The following is a 13,745-nucleotide window of genomic DNA, read 5'->3' as shown; positions in this document are numbered from 1 at the left end:
AAATGCTAATAAGGGAAAAATAATTAAGTCCATTTGACTTGATTAAAAAAAGAAGTTAATAAACTATAAAGCAGGTGACTAGGAGAAAGAGTGAGCAATTAATTATAAGTAGTACATATGCCTAGGCAAGTAAATTACACCGAATTTTCATGATGCTTGTATACTATCACCCATTTTAATTTATTATTTATAAACTTAACATTTTTTAATCTACAATCTCTTAAAAATATTTTAAATTAATCTATTATATTAATAGTTATTAAAATTTGACAAAATTTATGACCTTAAACCACATTTATCTTTAATCTATTTCAAATTCATCTATTTCATTGTAAGCAGTTTATATGGCTATACAACTAAATTACACCCTATTTTCATGATCAATGTATAATATTAATCATTTTCATTCATGTTTCATAAATTTAATTTTTTTTCATTCACAATCTTTTAAAAATATTTTAAATTCATCTATTCTTTTAATACATAGTCATTAAAATTTGATAAAACTTGTCACTTCACATCATATATATATATATATATATATTCATTTGAATGTAATAAGAAAGTGAATGATTATTTGAACTAAAATTTATATTTTGTGTAGCATTTATTTAGCATATTATATTAAAATTTTTAACAATGATCTAAATAGATGAATTTGAAACATTTTAAAAAGAATATGGATGAAAAAAAATTGAATTTTAAGGTTTATGGATGAAAATAAAAAAAAATTGCAACCATGTAAAGCAAAATTCCTAACAGCTCATGGTAGCTCATTAAACTATTCTATAGTTATTTTGGGCTTATAATTAATTTGTTAAATTATTCTGCTTAAATGAAAAGAATTATAAACGGAATAAGCATCTAATGAATTGTTGATCAGAAAGGATACGTACATAAAGAAAGATTTATTCCTAAATTTTCTTTTTATTTAATTGGACTTGGAACAGACACAAATTTAAAGTTATGCCTTCCTGTTTGAAAGAGAATAAACCTAGCTGAGAAGCAATTACGAAACGGATGCTTTCTCCTCTAGCAAACCTGATACTATGTATATATGCCAACAACTCGAAGAGGTCAAGAATATATATTTAAGAGGCAATAAGCTATACCAATATCCCATAACAGAATCAGATTCCATTATTTAAAAAAAAATCCCATCATTTTTGCCTTTTAACATCAACTTTTCATCTGTTGTTCAAACACCCCATTGTTTGGATTCTTGAGAAAACGCCTGCTGCAGGCCTCATGACAGAAAGGGCAAGTTCCATTTTTCACCACCTTCCATTGATCCTTTTTCATGTTTTTTGTTCTAACTCTCCACTTTTATTAATTTCTCTGCAAACATGCACTGCAGTTTTGCTGCATGGTAATGAGGATCAATATTGACTGCAACGGCTGTTATAGAAAAGTAAGAAGAGCTCTTCTTGATATCCAAGGTGAGATCAAATATTCATCCTCGTCATCACCATCAAACTTGCTTACTGCAACTTGTTTTTTCATAATCTTTTGGTGTTTCTGCATATATCTACTTTATGGTGAATGTAGAGTTCGATACGCATTTGATAGAGAAGAAGCAGTGCAGGGTAAGCGTTTATGGCAAATTTATCCCACAAGACATTGCCATCAAAATAAGGAAGAAGACGAATCGCAGAGTGGAGATATTGGAAATACAAGAATTTAGCATCAACAATGAACAAAGTCATGAGGAGAAGCCATTGATGATCTGTGCTTCTTCTTGTAAGAATCTTGAATCCAACCAAAACCAAATTGCAACCTGTGTAACATGTACATGATGACTATAGTATATATATGAATTATGATGATTTGCTAGCTGCTGCATCAAGTAATAATATGTAAAAACCTGATCTGTTAGTTATATTGCTCTAAATTTACCAAAAAAATTTTATACAACATCAACTAAGTCAACTCGATGCATGAACATTTCTATCTTGCATAACTATCAATTATACTTCTTTTGTATTTAATTATTTAATTTAATTAAAAAGTACTAAAATTTGAAATCTTGAAGTCTCAAATTCAATTCTCATATATAATGTGTAAATTTAATCGAATTTTATGATGAATATTATTTGTTTGTATAATTCAATGTAATGATCTTTTATATGAATGCAATATTTAATTATTATTATAATTTTTTATATTTGTAACTTTATAAAAAATAATATATTCAATTGAATTGTTTAAAAAATTAATTTACTATTAAAATTTGAAATTTCTCAATTCCAAATACAAAAAAAAAAGAAAAAAAGTAGCATAATCTGGGTGCTTAATCACAGGGATTCATGCAAACAACACGCTTTCATGTTATTGGTTTGGGCTTGTGTAAGATTGATGGAGAGCCTTCTTAGTAATTTCATGAAATTTAACCATCAATATAACATAAAATAATTTCATAATCTATATAATTTTATTTGTAATGTCAAAATCAACAACATTTTTAAAAATTTAAAAACTTTAAAAAGATATATAACTACAATGAACACAAAGATGGTTATTTAAAATATAATAGTAATAAAATTTGTATAATTTTATTACTAAGTATGTGAGAAAGAAAAAAAAAAAAAGGTGATTTGTTTTATTATAGGGAGGATGCTCTTGTTGTTGTGATGCAGCCTAGCATTATTGGCTTCTTTTAGATTTCAATTTTGTTAATCTGCAAAATCATTTTTTCATCATTAAATCATTTTTTTTCTTTCGAATATTAAAACTCTATCATTATATTATTTTCTAAGAAAACTTTTTTTTTTAGTTTATATACATTTGTACTAAATATAATAATTAGTAATTAATATAATTAATTTTAAATGATTAAGAAATATTATTTTATATAATAATTTTAAAAAGTGTCCTTTTTTTTTTAATTTTTAAAATGTGTCTTAAAAACAATGTTTAGCAAAATTCTTATTACAAATATTCACTTTAGTGTGAAACTTAAATACAAAAATTTAAAATGTATGCATATGAGTATTTGACTCAATAATAAATAATTAAATATATATTTCCTATTTAAAAAGCTGGTTCTGACTTTCTGCCTTACAAATAAAAAATGTATAGTGTTTATAATATAAAGTTTTTATCAAAGGTTTGATTTTAATTTTGTGGTTCTTCGTTTAGATAAATAAATAAATATCCGATTAAAAGCGAAAAGAAAAACAAAACAAACTGGGACGGGCTGTGCTCGGCAAATAAATGATTCGAAATTCCCATCGTAAAACACTGAAATAGTTACTATTTATCGGTGAGTCAGTAAAAAAAAAAAAAAAAAGATCAAAGTAAAAAGCTTGCGGTAAAAAAGGAGACCCTCTTCCGTCGAGAATCGAGTTAATTTTACAGAAATTCAATCACAAAAACATTAAAAAAAAACAAACAAACAAACAAAAACAAAAGGGAAACAAATTTTGACAAATATATATCGATCTTTGTCTCTCTCTTTCTCCGCCTAAAGATAAGATCGAGTTTCGAACAGACCACCAATTGACTGAAACCGGCGAAAGGTACTCCGGTTTTTCCTTTTTCACTGTAGGAAAATTTTATTCTCCGAATTATAGATCTCATCGATGGTCGTTTTCAGCCGATATAAGTTCCAAAGATTTTTCATGTCTTTTTCGAATTGTTATTTGATTGGATCACTTTTTTTTTAAGCTATTTTAAGGTTTCTTATAATCCAAATTTATTGCAATTAATGCGTGGTTAGTATCTCTCCCTTCCTGATCCCCCTGTTTGGTTACTTAGAAAATGAAGGAAAAGTTATAAGATTAACTTAGGTTAAATAGTTGTTCGTGTTTCTTAACTTTGATCTCTCCTTTTTCAGAATTTTGATTTCTGAAATATAATTAAATAATTAATTTTAGTTTATTGGCATGTTTCCAGGTGTTAGGTATTGTGAGTTAACATGGCAATGATTGATGAGCCTTTGTATCCCATTGCGGTGTTGATCGATGAGCTCAAGAATGAAGATATCCAGCTTCGTTTGAACTCGATCCGTAGGCTTTCTACGATTGCACGTGCTCTTGGGGAAGAAAGGACACGAAAGGAATTGATTCCATTTCTTAGCGAGAACAATGATGATGATGATGAAGTTCTCCTTGCCATGGCCGAAGAATTGGGAGTTTTTATTCCTTATGTTGGAGGTGTGGAATATGCTAATGTTTTGCTACCTCCGTTGGAGACTCTTTGCACTGTTGAGGAAACCTGTGTGAGGGACAAGGCTGTGGAGTCGTTGTGTAGAATTGGTGCCCAGTTGAGGGAGCAGGACTTGGTTGAGTCCTTTATTCCATTAGTGAAGGTTGGCTTCTGCTTTTTGTTTTCGTTTTCCTCACATAAAATGTATTATTATATAACATTTAAATAGTTTTGCATGCTTATTGAGATAGAAATTAGGAAGCTGAATGACTTGAATGTGGATGCATGATTAGTATTTCATCTTCTTTTCTATTTCTTAGGAAAGATAAGATAAAATAAAATATTGCAACAAGGAACTACACCATGTGTGTGTGGTGAAAAGACAAAATATTGACATAGAGTTCAGTTTTGGCTTTAAAGTTTGTGTGGTGAAACGATTGTTAATGGAAGAAAGGTATTCCCTAATAGTGCATGAAAACTCTATAAACCAGAAAGTTGATGAAAGACCACTTCATCATGTGTTTCGTGTTTCTAAATTAGTAATATTATGTTGGTCTGCCATAAACCTACAGACGTGCATGTTCTGCTGCTCCGCCTTGTTGTCATTTGGATTATGGTACTGTATATAATATGATTATTCCTAGGCCTGGTGATCAGGACATGGCGTTGTCCTTAATATATGCTCAAATTCATTTTTAATTATACTCCTAATTATATTTGATTTAGCTTTACCTCACTGCAAATAGAATGACCGTTGTTTCTTTGAATGTGATTGTCTCCAACATCCAGAGATTGGCTTCTGGTGAGTGGTTTGCAGCTCGAGTTTCCTCATGTGGTTTGTTTCATATTGCATACCCAAGTGCCCCAGATGCATTAAAAACTGAACTAAGAACTATATATGGTCAACTTTGCCAAGATGACATGCCCATGGTTAGGAGATCTGCAGCAACAAATCTTGGAAAATTTGCTGCTTCTGTAGAAGCACCTCATTTGAAGGTGGATATCATGTCTATATTTGATGATTTGACGCAGGACGGTATGTAGATTACCTAATTATCTTTTTGATTCAAATTCTCATCACTTGTTTTGCTAATAAATCATTGTCGAATATATGCTTTAAAATATATTAAACGGACAAAAGTGCAGGATAAGTGATTTGATTTAAACAATCCTGGTCAGAAATAATGAGGGGAGAGTTTAGAAGCCTTATGGTGTTTTTGTCTCTTTTAGAGGGAATGGTTTTAGGTTTAAACTTGTAGGAAGGAAGAGGGACTGGGATCGAGGTAGTGCTAGTGGTCTTCTCTTTTCTACTTCTACGGGAAGTTGCATTTCTTTTGGTATTCAAAAATAAAAGAGTGCGTTTTGTAATTTGCAACTTCCATCGCTTTTATCCGATAAATTCATAGTTTGTTGCTTATTAGCAAGAGTCATGGATAGTCACCCAACAAATTAGATCGTAGTATATTTAAGCAGTTTTACCAGCATGTGCATCCATAACCTTTTTTTCTCCTCCAATCTTTACAAACAACTATATCAAAGAATCTGTGAAATTTATCCAGTGTTTCATGTGTAAAGCATAACTAAGGTCAATGATCTACTTTAGGTTTTAACCTTATTTTTATAAATGAAAAGGTAAACGAATCCCTTGTCTATGGTTGTTTATTCATACTTATGCATTTTTTTTTTCATATTTAGTTTTCCAGTATTATTGTCAAGTTCATACTTTATGGTAGGGTTGAAAAGCCTATTTTCTTCAATTTATCATCCCTGCAGATCAAGATTCTGTCCGATTATTGGCTGTTGAGGGTTGTGCAGCTCTTGGAAAGTTGTTGGAACCCCAAGATTGTGTGGCACATATTCTCCCTGTCATAGTTAATTTCTCCCAGGTAGACCATGTGTGATGAATATTATGTTACAAATATGTTAGGATCTCTAAAATTGCTCCATTCTTATTTTGTCACCTCCCCCCCACCCCACCCCCCCCCCAACAATCTTTCTGAGGTGATTGAGTTGAACTTTGTATTGTCTTGTCTGCTTTAGTACTACAATTTCAGCATAAGTTATTTAAGCTCTTTACATCACTAGAAAATTTATGAAAGTCCTTTTTCCCCTTATATCTGAAACTAGCCATTGAAGAGGTTGAGGATTTCTTTCACCCTTCTGCTCTAAGGTTGAAGATGAAACTTAGCCACTGTTCTTCTGAATAAATGACATTGCTGGATAAAGTTTTTGGCCATCTTGCTGGCACAGTACCATTATTGCATCCATAAAATGTTCCAGCATATTTTTAATGAAATGGATAATCACTCTTTGTGATTCCACCTCAAACAGCATATTCTCCATTTTGTTATGAGGGTCTTCATTCTGTGTTATACTGTTAATTGGGATGTCTCATATCTTTAGTTTTTAACCAAATTCTTGAAACTGATGGTTTAAATTCACCCTACTAGAAATCAGTTAACCTCTAAGGGTATAAATGTTTTATTCTTCACAAATTTTGTTTTTACTGTTCATTTCTTTGAATATATCTGGATAAATGTTTGATGCAAATATTGTTGCATGGCTTCTAGTTAATTTGAAGGCAAAATATTTAGCTATTCTTGCTTCAAGAAGTAAAGTGAAATGAAATAGAAATTATTATTCTTTTAATTCATTTTACCTTTTTCCTTTTTCTCTCTATCCCCATTCTTCAGTTCGGTAATTTATATTTATGATTGATTTTTTTTTTTTTTGAAATGGTATTACTTGGTGTTCTAGGATAAGTCTTGGCGTGTCCGTTACATGGTTGCAAATCAATTGTATGAGCTGTGTGAAGCTGTTGGTCCCGAGCCTACCAGGTAATCTCTATAATCATGTGGCATAAACCGTTATATATTTTTTTCTTTCCTGACTTCCATTATTATACTTGTTTCCCTCCATTTTGCCTTCTTCCTGTTCCCCCTGATCTGTATTGATGAATTTGCTTGGTTCATCTCTTTTTAATTGGAAATCCATGCAATTGGCTTAGGTCATTTATCAATTATCATGCTTGATGGTTTCTGTTACACTCTTACATTTACTTTGAACAATGCCTTTTTGGTGATGGGCTTATCAATTATCATCGAGTGATATTGTAAGGTTTACATGTATAGGTTGGACCTAGTACCTGCATATGTTCGCCTACTTCGTGATAATGAAGCTGAAGTACGGATAGCTGCTGCTGGAAAAGTAACTAAGTTTTGCCGAATTCTGAATCCAGAATTAACAATTCAGCATATTCTTCCTTGTGTCAAGGTGAAAGTGCTTATGGAATTCTTTGCCTTCACCCAAGTTTTTTTTTCGTTTGTAGCAGTAATCTAGTTTCCACACTGTAGCGATGTCCTGTCTAAATTAGTTATTGTTAACCACTGTAGGAGCTATCGACGGATTCATCCCAGCATGTTCGATCTGCTCTAGCTTCAGTTATAATGGGAATGGCACCCATTTTGGGGAAGGTAACCGCTCTCTCTTCTCTTGTGCTTGGATAGTCCACCTTCAATGAAATTCATTTGTTTGTCTGGAAGTGGCAGGGGTTACATGATGCTTTTTGGTATGGGTAACTGTTTAATTTGTTGAATAAATGATCATCTTCTCTTCTGACCACATTTTCTGGTCAGCCATCCTTATGTTAGCTGCATGATATAAGTTAGTGTAATGTGGATTTGTCAATTGCTTTGACTGAGGAGCTTTTTAGTGTTTCTTACCTGTGTGCCTGGGTACCTAATTAGCAAAAAAAAAAATTTCTGACTGCTTGGTGTTTTCTGAATAACAAGCTCTATTCAGATTTATGTGGGAGATAGGCTCTTTATTCTTTCCATGAACAAAGTCGAAAAATTATTTTTTCATGTCGTCTGGGCAAGTTTGAAAAATTATTATTTTGTGTTGAAAATTTAGATGTCTTGCTGGTTTTTTATTGTTGGGTCTCATATTATAATTGAAATTGCATTCACTCTATATACGTTGCAAACATTTTTTTTTTAATTTTTTGTTTGCATATAACGTAATCTCCTTTGATGGTTGTAGGATGCTACCATAGACCAATTGCTTCCGATATTTCTTTCTCTTTTGAAAGATGAATTTCCAGATGTCCGACTGAATATCATTAGCAAGCTTGATCAAGTCAACCAGGTTATTATTTTTAAGATGTATTAAGAACAATAATTACATTTTTTTATCATTTCCATTCTCAAAACATCCCCATCTTTTGGTGATATCGTTGAACAGTTTTTATCCAACTTTTAGCTTGGATCTGATTGTGGACTAAATGGTTTTTATATTTCCTATGTTTGACTGGTAAGTTAAAGGAAAACTTTGACTGGACTAACTGCTAAATCGTTCTCAGACTCTCCTCATTTTCCAAATAAAGTTTGAGACTTTGGTTTTATTTTAGTTGCTGGATAAAACACCAAATACTGACTCTTCCATCTGGCCACAATAACTATGAAGTTACATGTCTGACTATAATGCAGCAATTGGTGAAAGTTGTAGGCTGGAAACCTTATTATTGTTTGAGGGATTCAAGTTGTCAAAATGTCAGTTACTTTTGAAGGTTTAAAATGTATAAAATAAACAAGCCTTGTAGATTGATTGACTAAATAAGGCCATTACCTAACGTGTATGCATCTTCTTGCATGTATACATGTCAATTTGTGAATCTAAAATGAGTGTGGTGGAAATTCCACCATACTCGGTCAGTCCTCTTAAATAACAATGTTAAATTTCTTGTTGCTAATGCATTAAGGAAGTTCCTTTTCAGCTAACATGAATCTCTGAGGTTTGTATTTAATGATGTGTTATGAATTAATTTTTTGGTACAAATGAGAGCACTGAGGCTGTGAAATCTAGGATCTTTAATGAAACTCCATACTACCCTTACCACTTGAGCTAATCTGGTGTGACAATGTTGTCATTGGTTTTAGTAATATTTGACTGGCGGTTATTTCCTGCAATTTCCTTATCCCATCTTGTTATTTTAATAATTTGTTTTGGTGCAGTGCTTGGAAGAACTACTTATTATGAGCATGTTAGTGAGTATATCTCATATATTCAAATACAGCTTAGATAATGTACTTGTCATTGCAGGTGATTGGAATTGATCTCCTGTCCCAGTCCCTATTGCCAGCAATTGTGGAACTTGCAGAGGATAGGCACTGGAGGGTTCGGCTTGCAATAATAGAATACATACCTTTATTGGCAAGTCAGTTGGGTGTTGGCTTTTTTGATGACAAACTTGGTGCACTCTGCATGCAATGGTTAAAAGATAAGGTGCAAAGAACTTTGTTATGGAGCAAAAATCAATGAAATTTATGTTCTTTATGGTTCTATCCTAGTTTGTATCATAATGAAATAGATGTCAATGTCAGTATTGGAAAATCTCCCTTTATATTTGAGAATCCACTATTGAATGTTGGTCTTCTGATTTTATGTTATAATCAATGGTTTCTGGTGAAATAGGAGAAAAAACCAATATTTAAAAGCTGTTCTGTTTGCTTTAAGTTTTGTTTGTGTTACAAGTCTACCTTTAAGAGGTGATACTGAGAACTAAATATTTTAATATTACAAATAAATTTTGCTAACATTCATTGGCATCCATTGTAGGTCTATTCCATTCGTGATGCTGCTGCTAATAATGTGAAGCGTCTGGCAGAAGAATTTGGACCAGATTGGGCAATGCAGCACATAGTTCCACAGGTCAGTCTACTTATATTAACAAAAATTTAATTCCTTTTTTTTTTTTAATTCTAAATGAGTAAACAAAAGTAGATATCTAAAGAAGTTGGTTCTCAATATGATGTCTCTGTTTTTTGGGAAATCTGTTGACAGGTTTTGGACATGATTAACAACCCTCATTATCTGTATCGGATGACCATTCTACATGCAATTTCTCTACTTGCCCCTGTTATGGGCTCAGATATTACTTGTTCAAAACTACTACCTGTGGTTGTTAATGCTTCAAAAGATAGGTAATGCTGGTGCATTCTGAAGCCTGATTTGAAGTTCTTTGACTTGAATTATGAGACTAAAAATTGCATTACACAGGGTACCCAACATCAAGTTTAATGTGGCCAAGGTGCTGCAGTCACTTATACCTATTGTTGATCAATCTGTGAGTAAATTTATTCACATTTTAATAATTTTCATGTAGTGGAATTCTAATATTTGATTTTTTTCCTTAAACATGTTGAGTGCTTAGTGTAATATCTCCTGGGTGCTGAAAATTGGTATATGTTTCATAGCTCCTTAATTGGGATGTGAACACTTATTTACATATTACGCTAGATTCCTTTCCATTAAAAAAAATGCCATGTTATCTTAAAAAATTGAAAGAAATATTAATGAAAATGGGAAATAAAAGAAAAAGGAAAAAGGAAAAAAAAAAAAAAAAAACAGAAAACATGTCTCGCTTAGTCTTACAGAAAATTTCAAAGGTTTCAGTTTTAGTATTTTCCCTCTTTTTTTTTCTTGCTTTTTCCTTTATCTAGAAGATTATAGGATGTGTTTGGCACATAATATTATGATAGGATAGGATGAAGACGATATTATGAATATGATTATATTAAATAATTTCATTCTATCTTGTGTTTGATATGTGCAAGAATTAAGATATAATGTATTTATTGATCAAAATTATCATTTTTCAAAATTTATATAATTTAAATTATTAATATAATTTTTAAGAGTATAACATGACGTGTAAATTCAATTCCATGGATTAAAAATAATTTTTTTTATTTTGAGAGGATTGAATCATCTTATACCAAAAAAATAATTAATCTTTATCGTAATCCTATGTCTTTCTTTAAATACAAATCAAACATAATATAGAATGATTATCATCCTATACTATGCTCCAAACATGACCATATAGCATATATGAATAGAATGGTGGTGCAAATTGAAATCATCCGATGTTAGTAGGATATAATGAATAGGAATGCCACCTGTGATTTCTTTCTTTTTCCTTTATGTACCTCCTGTCTACATTTTTTTCCCCATTTGTGAATTCTTTAATTGGTTGATGTTATTGGCATGCGATTAGTAAAAAATAATGCCATATTGGCTCCTTAGCCCTCCTTCCTGGAATGGGAGATGCCATTTGATTTTAGGGTTTATGTATAAAAGAGGGTGTTGTGCTGTTTTAGTTTGTTCCTGGATTTGGAATATAATTCAGTGTTCTTGAACGATACAGGTGGTGGAGAAGACAATCCGTCCATGCTTAGTTGAATTGAGTGAGGATCCCGATGTCGATGTCAGGTTTTTTGCCGGCCAAGCTCTAGAATCAAGTGATCAGGTCATGATGTCCAGCTAGATAATGACATTAGTCATTTCTTTTTGTTTCTTCTTATCCCTCCAGTTTTTTTCTTTTTCTTTGTAATGGTATTTTTTTTATCCTTGAAAATTCAGAAACCCACTTGCAGATACAGGTAATTTTTTGTTTGAGGTGCTGAGTTCCTTTATTGTTTTTTTTTTTTTTTATTAGGAAATAATCTTAATCTTACTTGAGTATCACTTTGAAGTAGTTCTAAGTCCAGGAATTTTATTAATTATTCCTTTTCCATGCTGGTTGCCTACAGACTGCAAAATTTGTCCAACTGCTTTTGTTTCTCTACTCGTGTAATGTGATTCTATTTTTAAAATGTGGAAACGTGCTGGCAGAATCAATCCTCTTACAATTTTTTTTATCGTTGGTAAATGGTGATGTTTTTCTGCTCTACTGTCAAATATTTCTCTATACGACCTAATAGGTAAACACCATAATAACAATCCATCGAGGTTTTTGTTTGTGGTTTTAAGGTGCAATTTAATCTCACGGTTTCAACTTTCAATATCCATACGTGTTGCCCCATTTTTACACATTTTTATTCATATAGACGGTAAGCCTGTTTGGCAAGCAAGTGCTTGGCCCTTGGAACAGCAAGGCAAAAATTCTTGGTCATGCTCAAGTCAATGGGTAACATGCCATCGAGCAGCTACTAGTCAAAACAGTGAACAAACTGAGCTAGAACAAGGTGAACAGTTGTTAAGCCAAATTGCGGTCCTGGACATGCTCGACGACCCGATCCGAATGGGATGAGCTGAAAATCATGTCCTCGAAGGTCTATATTGCGGTTAACAATCCTTTCCGGAAAAATATTTTTCAGCATTGTCGGACAATACTTTGGTGTTTTGCCCAATTGCCCAAAAGATCTGTGACTTCTTCGGGATATGATATCCATTAATCGTAACGTCCTCCATAGATCATGTCGAATTAGCAAAGGTGTAACTGGATGCAATCTTAAGCTTTCTTTCACCGCCATATCCAACTATCGTTGGGATTAATGGGTGGATTTAAATATGAAAGCATCACATCGACAAAATCCCTATGCTATTGTTCTCTTATTCATGCTTATCGATTATTTCCTCCAAGAATTTTCACAGCCTTTTCTTACTCCATCAAAACGTGGTCTGAGACCCTGGGTCAAGTATGTTTGGTTAAAACAATCCTCTATTTAGGAGTCTGTTAATGTATGCCCTTAATCTACGATAAATTATGTTTAGGGATAAAAATAATTTTTTTTAATAAAAAAAATTATACATATTAAGATTTGAATAAAAATTTATTATATGTCATTAATTATATGAATCAATCGAGTTAAAATTTGGATTCAACTCTTTTGTTTCTCTCACTTTTCATATCACTCGTTGAACTTGAATTACTCCACGTTGGCTCCATATTAGAGGCATAATTCCTTATTTTATTTAGATAATTATACAAAATGTAATTAAATTGTTAGACTTTTTCTATCTGAAATTGTTCGAATCTCAATGACACATTACTTGTAATTAAATGTAATTTGTAGGGAACTTTGTTTCTTCTCTGGTCATAATGTGAGTCTGACAAAAATGTTTCTAAGTTTAAATTGTTGGCTACCATCATTTATTATTTTCAAATTCGCCTTTTGGAAGATGGTCTGTAAAGAATGATTTTGTTTTGATCGTGTAGAACTTATTGAAAATTAATTTTCCTATAAAAAGATGCAAAAAGAGCATTGCATGTATATTTGTCAAAAAACACACTTGAATATCAAGTGGAGCAAGGAAAGGCTCATATAATCAGCTATATTGAAAGATCCTAATAACCTCAGGCCCTCTTCAATAAGTGGCTTCAAGTTGAATTTATCATCTTTACTATGTCCTAAGATCATCTTATACATGATAACTTAAATAAGTTCACCTACCTTCGAGCTAAGATCGACCACTTCACCAGCTTTGGCGGCATGCTTTAGCAACTTCACTAAATAATTCAACTTTTGATGCATTAAGAAGTTCCAAAGTACACCATTTCCCAACAGTGCGCCAATATGACCCATATTGCTCAAAAGCTAAGCCCTTGGTACCATATGACAAGTATTTGGAGGCTTAGACTTTAGGCCTACTAGCAAAAATAACATCGTGGGTCTTGAGAAATAGCTCGACAGCTTCTGGTGATGATACCACAATCGTTGGTACATAGCCTAGCCTTATTGACATTACGAAGCCATATTTTTTGGCTAAGTGATGAAGGCTTCGGTGTGGGAGACTGTTTAGTGTCATGGTTAGGC

At 32.1% G+C, this 13,745-nt stretch overlaps 2 protein-coding genes and 1 pseudogene across 2 annotated transcripts; 2 read left to right on the top strand and 1 right to left on the bottom strand.

Annotated features, from left to right (window-relative positions):
• The first annotated feature begins 1,112 nt into the window (after nucleotides 1-1,112).
• On the top strand, nucleotides 1,113-1,833 carry LOC111316830 (heavy metal-associated isoprenylated plant protein 36-like). Its single transcript, XM_022919000.2, has 3 exons — nucleotides 1,113-1,260; nucleotides 1,358-1,439; nucleotides 1,549-1,833. The coding sequence occupies exons 1-3, from the start codon at nucleotides 1,249-1,251 to the stop codon at nucleotides 1,794-1,796; spliced, it is 342 nt and encodes a 113-aa protein (XP_022774735.2). The 5' UTR covers nucleotides 1,113-1,248; the 3' UTR covers nucleotides 1,797-1,833.
• Nucleotides 1,834-3,461: 1,628 nt separating this feature from the next.
• On the top strand, nucleotides 3,462-11,737 carry LOC111310784 (uncharacterized). Its single transcript, XM_022910190.2, has 13 exons — nucleotides 3,462-3,518; nucleotides 3,895-4,309; nucleotides 4,936-5,182; nucleotides 5,920-6,032; nucleotides 6,904-6,983; nucleotides 7,278-7,419; nucleotides 7,539-7,619; nucleotides 8,188-8,292; nucleotides 9,247-9,429; nucleotides 9,763-9,855; nucleotides 9,988-10,127; nucleotides 10,204-10,270; nucleotides 11,354-11,737. Exons 2-13 carry the CDS (start codon nucleotides 3,917-3,919, stop codon nucleotides 11,471-11,473), a joined length of 1,764 nt encoding a protein of 587 aa, XP_022765925.2. The 5' UTR covers nucleotides 3,462-3,518; nucleotides 3,895-3,916; the 3' UTR covers nucleotides 11,474-11,737.
• Nucleotides 11,738-12,557: 820 nt separating this feature from the next.
• LOC111310795 (cytochrome P450 CYP736A12 pseudogene) lies at nucleotides 12,558-13,737 on the bottom strand (annotated as a pseudogene).
• Between the last annotated feature and the right edge of the window lie 8 nt (nucleotides 13,738-13,745).

Source organism: Durio zibethinus, chromosome 9 (genome assembly GCF_047325235.1).
Source record: "Durio zibethinus cultivar Kanyao isolate XHJ-2024 chromosome 9, ASM4732523v1, whole genome shotgun sequence".
NCBI lineage: Eukaryota > Viridiplantae > Streptophyta > Magnoliopsida > Malvales > Malvaceae > Durio > Durio zibethinus.
Note: the sequence above shows the minus strand (reverse complement) of the source record. Positions and strands in the feature narration are given on the sequence as shown.

Bases quoted from the DNA above. Each gene is read 5' to 3' on its own strand.
- LOC111316830 (XM_022919000.2), top strand. The intron at 1,440-1,548 runs GTGAGATCAAAT...TGGTGAATGTAG, and splicing joins AGCTCTTCTTGATATCCAAG to AGTTCGATACGCATTTGATA.
- LOC111310784 (XM_022910190.2), top strand. From the start codon at position 3,917: ATGGCAATGATTGATGAGCCTTTGTATCCCATTGCGGTGTTGATCGAT. The intron at 8,293-9,246 runs GTTATTATTTTT...TTGTCATTGCAG, and splicing joins AGCTTGATCAAGTCAACCAG to GTGATTGGAATTGATCTCCT. The intron at 9,430-9,762 runs GTGCAAAGAACT...CATCCATTGTAG, and splicing joins TGCAATGGTTAAAAGATAAG to GTCTATTCCATTCGTGATGC.